Source organism: Arachis ipaensis, chromosome B10 (genome assembly GCF_000816755.2).
Source record: "Arachis ipaensis cultivar K30076 chromosome B10, Araip1.1, whole genome shotgun sequence".
Taxonomy (NCBI): Eukaryota; Viridiplantae; Streptophyta; class Magnoliopsida; order Fabales; family Fabaceae; genus Arachis; species Arachis ipaensis.
The window spans coordinates 79537672-79548438 of NC_029794.2; the positions used below are offsets into that span (position 1 = coordinate 79537672).

General features: G+C 31.8%; 1 protein-coding gene across 1 annotated transcript in view; it reads right to left on the reverse strand.

The window, feature by feature from the left end:
* Nucleotides 7413-10767, reverse strand: part of LOC107620714 — a 39574-nt gene continuing 36219 nt past the window's right edge. The window contains exons 5-10 of the mRNA XM_016322840.2: nucleotides 10374-10695; nucleotides 10214-10286; nucleotides 9997-10041; nucleotides 9816-9874; nucleotides 8900-9011; nucleotides 7413-7772 (exon numbers count right to left, since the gene is read on the reverse strand). Coding sequence (XP_016178326.2) covers nucleotides 7620-7772; nucleotides 8900-9011; nucleotides 9816-9874; nucleotides 9997-10041; nucleotides 10214-10286; nucleotides 10374-10695 — 764 coding nt within the window. The 3' untranslated portion in view covers nucleotides 7413-7619. The remainder of the gene's footprint in view (nucleotides 7773-8899; nucleotides 9012-9815; nucleotides 9875-9996; nucleotides 10042-10213; nucleotides 10287-10373; nucleotides 10696-10767) is intronic.

Genomic DNA, 10767 nt, shown 5'->3' on the forward strand with positions numbered 1-10767 from the left:
CCTTTTTGGCTCAAATCCAAGTCCAGAAAGCACAGATTTGAGGTTATAAAGCGGGGGAATGCATCCATTCATGGGAGGCCTTCAATTATTTTACTTTTCATAGTTTAGATGTAGTTTTTAGAGAGAGAGGTTCTCTCCTCTCTCTTAGGTTTTAGAATTAGGATTCTTCTTAAGGATTTAGAATTTCAACTCTTCATCAAGTTCAATATCCCTATCAAGACTCATCGAGTTTCGTTCTTAACTCCTCTATCAAGACCAATTATCACTATCACATCTCAATCTCAAGCATAACCTTCAAACTCACACTCCTATTTCCAAACCCTTGAATTTATAATTAATTTACTTCTTAATATCCTTAGCTAATTAACCAAATCTCTTCTCATTTCTATTAAATCAAATAAGTTAAAATCATAAATCCACTAAGTCATAAAAATTCGATTCTCTGTGAAATCCTTAAAAAAATTCAAAACTTGTCGCTTTTGACAATTAATTCAAATCAAAATCATTTTCGAAATTATAACCCAAACAACTCCAAAATCTTTGAAAAATTTTGGCATCACCACCCCTAAAAATTGGAATTTGCTACCCATCACGGTCCCCTCTTTTTTATCATCAATAAAACCAAAACCAGCCTCTCAATTTAACATTTCCAAAAATCAATGTATTCAATCAATTTTACCAAAAATTCAGAAACCAACCAAATAACCAACAAACAACCTTTCAATCACAGTAAAAATTCATTTACATCACAGACATTCATCTATTTACATTAATTTGCTAAACTTATCAGGTATTTAAAGCCCAAAACATTTTTACTTTAAAACAAACCCCTACCTCGAGAAATCAAGTCCGCAGTGACTTTAACGCGATAAATCCCTTTTTTTCTGGACCGCAGCAGCAGCAGTTTCTATCGCAACTCACAATAACTAGAACTCGATCCTGCGTTGTCAAACATTAGAATCTCTAGCCAAGCATAACGGAATACTAATCTTCAACGGTTCCGAAATGAAAATACTTACCATACAAAATGGCAGCAGCTCAAACAAAGGTTCTGACGGCCATAGTACCGTTCCCGGCGGCCAGAAGCTCGATGATGACAACTGTACAATCATACAGCGACAAATAATCTTTCCGGAATCCAAAAGAACATAAACTAAGCTCAAAACCCTTACCGGTAGTGGTCATTGGCGACGACAGTGGCATTTCTCAACAGCAGGAGTTTGGCAACACATCTCCAGAGCAATAATAAACCATAATTTTATGGTTTATCTTGTGTTAAATTTGGTGGATTTATCAATTTTTTCCACATTTAATTTGCTAAATTTGATTTACCTTAATTTCATTTGATGCCTTGATGTATTTGTTAAGTGATTTCAGGCTTAGAAGGCAAAGATTGTATTGAAGAAATGAAGAAAAAGCACACAAAGTGGAGAATTCATGAAGAAATGAGGATTTGGAGTAACACATGGCCATGCGTACGCATGACATCCCGTGTACGCGTGCATTGGATTTCTTCAGGTCATGCGTACGTGTGACATCCCGTGTACGCGTGACACTTGGCACGTGACTCACTTTAAAAAGACATGGCTGGCGATTTCTGGATTCCTAGAAGCTGAAATCCAACTCAATTCTGAAGTATTTGAGGCCAAATCCAAGAAGAAATAAGGAGAGAGCAATTGGGTTTAGTTAGAAACATACTTTAGGTTATATTCTTGAGAGAAAAGCTCTCTTTTCTCTCTAGAATTTGGGTAAATTTAGTTAATTTTCTCTTAGATTTAGGGTTTGATGTTGTCTTAATTTAGTTTTTCTTACTTGTTATTGTTCTAGCACTTTAATTCTTAGAGTTTTACTTGTCATTTTCTTTATTTTTCTACCTTTGATTTTGTGAACTCTTGTTGATTTTGATTTCTATTAATGCAATTTGATGTTTCTTTGTTTATTGTTGTTTAATTGAGTTATTATTATTGTTATCTTACATTTGGTAGCTTTAGATTTTATATTTCTTTCTATTTTAATATGCTTTTATTTTATGACTTCCAAGTGTTTGATAAAATGTTTGGTTTGGTTTTAGAATAGATTTTAGCACTTTTGGCTTGAGATTGAGGACTTAAGTGCCTTGATGTCATTGATGTCCAGCGTGATTGGTAATTTAGAGTTGTTAGTTCTTAACTCTTAATCCTTTCCTGGAGTTCCTTTTAGCATTTATATTATCTTAGTTGTTAGTTTTACTTTCTTGCAATTTACATTTCTTGTTCATCATTCCAAAATCCCAAAAAGAAATATCTCATAACCAATAATATGCACACTTTTCTGCAATTCCTTTGAGAGACGACCCGAAGAAAATTTTAAAAACGCAACACATCTGCCCAACCGTGAAGAAAGCCCTTCTCCGTTAAACGGAGCTTGGTGATGTGGAAAATAGAATTCCAACATGGCATCCGTTAAGGCCTTCAGTCTCGTTTCTCATTTATATGGAGATGAGAGAGAACATTTTCCCCAATTCACCAGAAAGATAAACCCTAACTACTGTCATGCATGGTGGAAACAGAGGCATGTCCAATAAAAATCGAAGGACACAATCAATGGAAAATAGTAGCGCTGAAGGGCTCGAAGAACACAGGAGCAAGCCCTATGACGGGACATGCTTCTGCCGTCTTCAGGTGGTGGCATTGAAGTCGAAGACGAGGAGAAACCCAGGGAGATGGTTTCTCAGGTGTTCTCTATGGAAGGTATGTATGAATTTTCTAGTGAATCTGTCCCCCTTCCCTATTGAGAATTGAGCTTGATGAATGGCTTTTGTACTGGGTAGATGAAGAACACTGGGTGCCGTTATTTTCAGTGGATGGACGAAACCAACGAGAAATTTGTTGGGCTAGAGGAATCATCCAAGAATGGAACACTAGTATGCAATGAATGTGGAGTCTTGAAAGGGAGATTTATCAGTGTTGAGACAGAGACCATACACAGAGATGGAAAGATGATGGTGAAGCACATGAAGAGAGTTGAATTGTTGCTATGCATCATTCTGTGTGGAATTGTACTGAGTTTGATTATGAGTGTGATTTGTTTGGTTAGATGGGAGAAGGGATGCATGCAGGACAGTTTTTATTAATGGATGTTATGTGTTATTATTTTGTGGAAGTTATGTTGACATTGTTGTAGCTATTTTTCTTGCTTGTTAATGAAGTGGATCTGTGTCTTACACTCAATTGAATACTGACAAAAGCATGAATGAAGTGAATACAAATAAGTGAAAAGGGCAACTCAGATATGTTAACTAAGTTGAGATGGGTTTAAGAAATCAAATACTGCCAAAGGAACAAGAATAATACCAAAATATTTGGTCTGCATAACATTTAGCATTAGCACAAATTGTCCAACTAAAATACTGAATACTCGCTAATTAGTCTTAATATCAGACACCAAAATACTTAAATTGTGCAACAAAGGCCAATAACCATCAATACTAATATCAACATATAACCCAAAAAGTAGAAAAAGTATTGCAACTAAACTTCAACTTATAACCCAAAAGAAGAACTAATTAGAGATCCAAATCTCCTTCAACCAGACTGATTTGGCATGAACTTAGAGAACCTAGAAGTGGTTGCTTTACTAGCTCCATTCATGGTTTCGTTTGACCAAGTTTCTTGCTCATATGCAGACAAGTATTCCCAAACAGATGTATTAATCCTCTTGATTGCAGCCTTTGCACATTGAAACAACAACTATTGAAACAGCAACTGTTGAAATTCCTCCACATATGCATAGTACAAAACCTGTGATTAACCCCTAGCATAACTTCTTGCAGAGCAGGAATTAGCCCCTGTCATTGACTTAGTTAGGCAACATATACCATAGCTTGAGGTAAGACTAGTTGAATAAAGTAATTGAATACACAGATTAAAAACTAACCTTCTGCTTCTTCAGGATGAGATTGCCCCTCTTTGCCTTCAACATGTGTCTCATGGTTGTCTCCTAAATTAGGTTCCTCATTTTCAACTGTTGCAGCTTGAGTTTGAATGGGTACGTTATCAGTAGCTACGTCATCTTTCTTCGATTGATCATTTTCCCCTTTACACAACATTGATTCACCCTCCTGTTCCTGTTGCTTCTCATACTGTGGGGGATCATCTTGATGATTTTTCTGATTTTCTGAAGAAGCTCCATCTACTTCTATATCATCTGGTCCTCCATGTTTCTCATGCTGTGGGAAATCCTCGTCATGATTTTGCTGATCTTCTGAAGGAGGTCCTCAACTTCATCAACTAACTCTGGATCGGCGTCAAAGACCAACACTAAGAAACTCTTCAGTTTTCGCGTTCTAAATTTGTCATAGTTAAATAGAGTGTTTCATTTAAGGTTAGCCTGGTCATTTACTTGGAATTGGGCAATTAGGGTTTCATGAATTAGGGATAAAGGAGAAACGGGACTGAAGGCCTTAACGGATGCCACGTTGAAATTCTGTCTGCCACATCACCAAGTTCCGTTTAACGGAGAAGGGCTCTCTTCACGGTTGGACAAATTTATTGCGTTTTTAAAATTTTTTAGGGTATAATTGTCGTTAACAAATATTAGGGTTATTATTGTCAGCGTTTTACAAATTCGGGGGCATAATTGGTAACATGTATTTTTTTAGAAAATAATATTATGAAATAATAAATTAAATTTCTGATTTATAATAAATTAAATTTTTTATTTATAATGACAATACCAGGAGTTTTTGTGTCTAAATTTAAATTTTAATATTTCCTTTAATGAGAGAGGTTTATTATTAAAAAAATTTCTTATGTACATCCATTCAGTTACGTTGAATAAAGAAACTTCTACACAGTTTTCACGACAACTTCATTAAGAGTTTTGTATTAGATGTAAGTCATTCATGCGAATTTCTTTATTATGGATATGTTTTTGAAAGCATAAAAGTAAAATAGTTTAACAGTGCAATATTTTTTTTAAAAACATTTACATAGAATAATTTTGTACTAATATATCATGATTCATTTTACATAAAATATTCATTCATCTAAGTTCATTCATGGAGTACCTTACAAAAATTATATTTAAGTAATTTTTTTATCTTATAACTATTTTATATCTTGGAATTTAAAACTTTGTATTTTTATTTTTATTCAAGGTTTATTTTTATGTTTTATTTTAGTTATGTTAATAAAAAAGTATTAATATTAGTTTTGATTTTTAACTTTTAGAATAAATAAAAAGATGAGACCTTTTTATAAATTAGATGATTGAAAAATTTCTGATTAAGGAAGAAGTTAAGTCTATTCTTGACTATAAGAATACATATAATTCACTCTTGAATGTAATCAAAATAAATATAAATTTATCCAATTTTTTAAAATTTACATTAATTATTAAAATCATAATATAATGGATGTACTCTTATAAAAAAATGAAAATGACTTCATAAGTATTTTTTTAATGACTTCATGATCCACATCTAATTTTTATACCACTAATGAACAAAATAAAAAAAAAAAAAATTAAATTTACTCCTTCATACATCTATAGGAGTGTAGATAATTTGCATAAGAGTTACAATATTTTTTTTTTTACTTTATTTTTAAAATAATATTTACTTTTGAGTGTAATAATTATGAACTAATATATGGTGGTAACTGATTGCGATTGAAGAGAAAGTAGAAGGAAAATAAAAATGAAGAAAGGAAGAGAGAACAAGCCAATATAAAAGTGGCGGTGAGCCAATGATAGATATGTGGATAGATAATGGTAAAAAAGGAATAATGAAAACAAAAATTAAAAAGTTTAAAAGAATAATAAAACAAAATAATTTAAAATATTGAATATAAAATTATAAGAACTAAAAGCTTTTTAGCCATTAAAATTATGCGAGAGAAAGAGTGATTTAAATATAAATTTTTATATCTGCTTCAAATTAAATAAAATTGAGAAATAAATAAATTTACAAATGTTTATAAATTTTTATATTTATTGTTACACACAATAATAACGTAATGATTTTAGTATTATACCTAAATTAATTCAAATTTAATTATTCTATACAAAATTTTTGAATGCTTGATATCTTAAATTTTTTCTTAAAATGATAAAGAGATAAGTACTTTTTTCGTCCCTAAGGTTTGAGGTCAAAATCAAAATCGTCCCCAACCTTTTTTTCTTATTAAAATCATCCCCAACATTACAAAACGTTATAAAATCGTCCTTTTCTACTTCAATTATATTTTTTTGACCAAATTACCTTTCATTATTAATAAAAATAATATTAAAAAAAAAAAAGCAAAACCCCACCCCACCCACTCCCCAGCATCTCTTCGGTCTCTCCCTCCACCCCTCCCTCAATCCTATCCAGCCAAAAAAGTGATTAGTATTATTTTTATTATTTAATAAGGGTAATTTGGTAAAAATAATAAAATTGAAGTAGAAAATGACGATTTTATAACGTTTTGTAACGTTGAGGATGATTTTAATAATAAAAAAAGGTCGGGGACGATTTTGATTTTGACCTCAAACCTTAGGGATGAAAAAAGTACTTATCCCAATGATAAAATATGACTTAACAAATAAGTATGAAAAATAAGTATCTATATAATAGTTATACATCAAGATATCTAAATCAAACAAAAAAAAAATTCTTTTAACAAATCTTTAACAACTCAAAAGTTTACACAATGTATAGTTATGGATTAAAGTAATAAACAAAAATAAGAGCTGCAATGATGGCATGGTGGTAATTGATTGCGGTTGGCGTTAATAAAAGAAGAAAACAAAGAAGGGGAATAAAACAAGGCAATATAATAGTGACGGCGAGACAATAATAATTATACATATAAAAAGAATGATAAGAAAAAATGATAGTGTATAATATGATGAGATGATATAATCAAAATAAAAATTAATATTTTTTTAAATAATAATAAAATTAAAGATAATTAAAGATGTTCAATATAAGATTAAAGAAATAATTTTTTTATCTATTAGAATTATGCATAAAGATAAAGAGTGTTTTGAATATAAATTTTTAAATTTGCTTCACACAACTAGAAAATTACTTAATACAGATAGATTTAGTCTTTATTACAGACGGATTTTTCGGTACCGACAGATTTTTTACCAGTTACCGACAAATTTTTCCTCAGTAAATTCTCCCTTCCATTTCTCTGAATACAGACAGAAAATCCGTCTGTAAATCCATTAGTAATTGGAGCCTAGAAAACCATTCCAAACTCTGAATACAGACAGAAAATCCGTCTGTAAATCCATCAGTAAGACAAAATAGAATTTTTTTAAAATTTTTCTATTGTAAAATAAACCTGTTTTCATACAAAATAAATATAAATTTAATAAATACAAATTTGATCTAATTTGTATTCAAATATTTATAATATTTCAAAAAATAAACAAATTCATCATATTATCAAACTAAAAGAAAAGTACTATAATTCAAAACATAAACAAAGTGTATTGATACATCAACTATAATTCTCAGTAAATTATTCAACCATACTAAAACTATCAGCTATAGTCTTCAGTGTCATCTTCATCCTTATCATAGTCCTCATCCAAAGAGATTGAGGGTGGCGGCGGTGGCAGTGGTAGTGGAATAGTACTAGAACTACTTAACGCTCTAACCTACTAAGAACAAAATCTTTATCAGTACTGCCTAATGTTATTTCAATTGGATGTAAAGGGCACAAAGTTAAATCTGAAATCTTGTCACTTTCTGGATCTATCTTCCCTTCAATTAGAAGTACCTTTTTTCCCCAAGAAACCTGCCCAAGTTATCATCAACTATGAGAGAATTGAGGCAACAGAAATATTTTATTGATTGATTATCAATTTAAAACAAGTGTCCATTCAAAATACAGAATACTTAATGAGAATATACTGCGAACAGGGATAAAATTATGAATAATAAATGCATCAAGATGCTAATCAATTTAATGAAAATAGTAGACATAATAGCACTTGAATGCAGACCAATAAAACTCACTTCTTAATGCTTTTGTTAACCATTTTATGGTCAGTTAATGATTTCTTCATAGTGCATAAGAGGTAAATAACATCATATTTTTATTATATTATTAACTTGTATTTATAGTTAAGGAAACAAGGGAAAAAGTACTTTGAGCAGTACACAAAAAGCATTAAGATTAAGTCTTAAATTCGTAGTGTAGCTGAATACAGTTATAGCTATGTGCATGATATAATGGAAATGGAAGATCAATACACAATTTTTTTAACTTATTAGTTGTATATTGATCGAACAGAATAATATTACTTTCTTTGTTTGGATAGAAAACAAGTTTTTCTTTTGTGTCTATTATGACTACAGAAAAACCAATACTATATTACTTATTATTCATGATACTTACAAATGAATTGAAAAAAATAGGCGCTATGAAGACACATATTTCCAAGAGCACAACAAGCTTTGGCACGGAAATTAGGATCTCCATGTGAAAGAAAATCTTTTTAAGAATTCCAAAATAGAAGCACCTTGGTTACACTCATAGAATCGCTGGACACCACAAACAGAAAGTAATAATAAATTTGTGAAGTATCAAAGAGGGACATCCCAAAGCAATTAAGCAAAGAGAGATGAATAGACTATACACATCAAAAATAAAAAGCATAACCTGAGACATTGAATAGGGAGAACAAATCAAATAACAGAGAGTATCATTAGTGTGTCCAGTGTAACTTCTTTTGGGCTTGAACAATCAAATAACCTTCCAAAAGTCCTTTACTCACAAGTTGATAATAATAGGCACACCCACTTGAAAATTTAAAAGCAGTTAATATTTTCCGAGCATTTGACTAGAAATGAATATCTATTACTTCAAACAGTCACTAAAAGAAATTCAAGGTATGAGTTAAACTCTTAAGATAAATTTACCTCCACAAGGATCTTAATGTATTTGTTCATGTCTTCTTGTATTGCCTTAACCATATCCTTGTCCTCCAAGCAGACTCTCTGACCAAGTAAACCAATGTTGAGTAGAAACCCACTGTTCACAGAAGCAGTGGCTGATGATGGTAGGCCAAGGGAATTTTGTAGCACAACGAAAGGAAATGCTAAGAGATCTACTACTAAGGAAATGCTAAGAGACCTTTTTCAAGGATATCCAGAACCTAACACCAGCCTTTGGACATATATAATCATATTAGCTTCCTCTCCTCTTCTTAATTTTACACAAATACACAGAAAAAGAAAAAGAAGATTCCATTGTGTTGGTGTTTAATTTCCTAGTATAGGTGTGTGTGTGTGTGTGCAACCGTCCATCTCAAAACAAAATGAATTCAGAGTGTCACTCATAGCAAAGATATTATATTATAGCATAGATTGCTTCAATGGATAGATAAAGTGCTTCAATACATACCTTTGCTATCAAGTCTATGAGTTCAGAGGATTTCATGCTTAGAACACACCCAATGAATAGAAGAATTTCAGTTATAAGTTCATCCATTTTCCCATTAAGACTTAGCACACCAGCCACAACAAGATTTGAAACAATCCTTACTGATTGGTTTGCCTCAATGAGTAATTGATCATTATAATTCAAAACAATAAGTTAGATTTCATAGATGGAATATGTATGCAAAAGTTAAAAACCAAGAGATAGGACGATAGTATATCCATCACATTTCTTAGACAATATTTAAAAGAATTTATTCAGATGAAAATGAAAATAACTAAGATTTAGATAAATATTATACTAAACTATTAATCAAATATACAAGATGATCAAACAGTTTAATTTTCAGCAGAAAAAAAAAAACAAAAATACATTTAGAGTGTATATGTCACTTACACTGGTTTGCTTTTCAGCAAAAATACAACAATCCGGGGATTGGAGGCCCTTCTGAACACCTTCACACAGCACAATATCTTTTATATATTCATCAACAAGAACAACCAAATATACTACTTTAGTACTATGTTATGACACTGAAATTTTCTATCAGACCTAGAAAATTAACATTTATACTCACTTTCTCACTGTCTTGTAAACTTAACTCTATGAAATCCTTGTCATGCTACTCAGCCAAAGAAGAATGTTAGAGAGAAAAAAAGTTTCGACCCTTCAAATAACTATGGAGACAATAAGATCAAGTAGAATCCATCCAAGCAAGAAAATAATTACTTTTTGAATTATATATATCTCTAAAATTATGTATTGAAAAAATGGCAGAGACTAGAAAGGGTTACACAGTCATAGTGAAGAAACAAGGAAGAGAAGAATGAAGGGAGTTCCTTCACAGAAAGCTTGCCATATCTGTCACTGTAATAAAATCCTAAATTGTTTTTAGAACAGAACAGATACAATTGCAAGAAAATCAATGTAATATGAAGGAATGACGGAACCTACTTGAACCAACGGCGACGAGAAGAAGAGGTAGAAGCGTCGGCGACGACGCTGACGAGCTTTAGCGAGCAGCGACAGAAAACAGCGTCGAGAAGGTAGCAAAATTCATCGGCATCGAAACTGAAAGAGAGAGATTGGGAAGGGTGTGACGGAGAGTCGGAGAGATTAGGGAAGGGGTGTGATGGAGCTTCGAAAACGGCGGTGAAGGGGCGAAAGGCGCCGATGATGAAGGATTTGGAGGGAATCGGTGAGAAGCGGCGTCGACGAAGGATGGGGGTATTTTGTAAAATGAAGACACCGTCGAGGAGAAAGTGATTTTCATACCCTTATTTTAACGTGATTTTCTGTATGTAATAATATAATAAAATGTACTGTTTTTATTTGTTTAAATACAGAT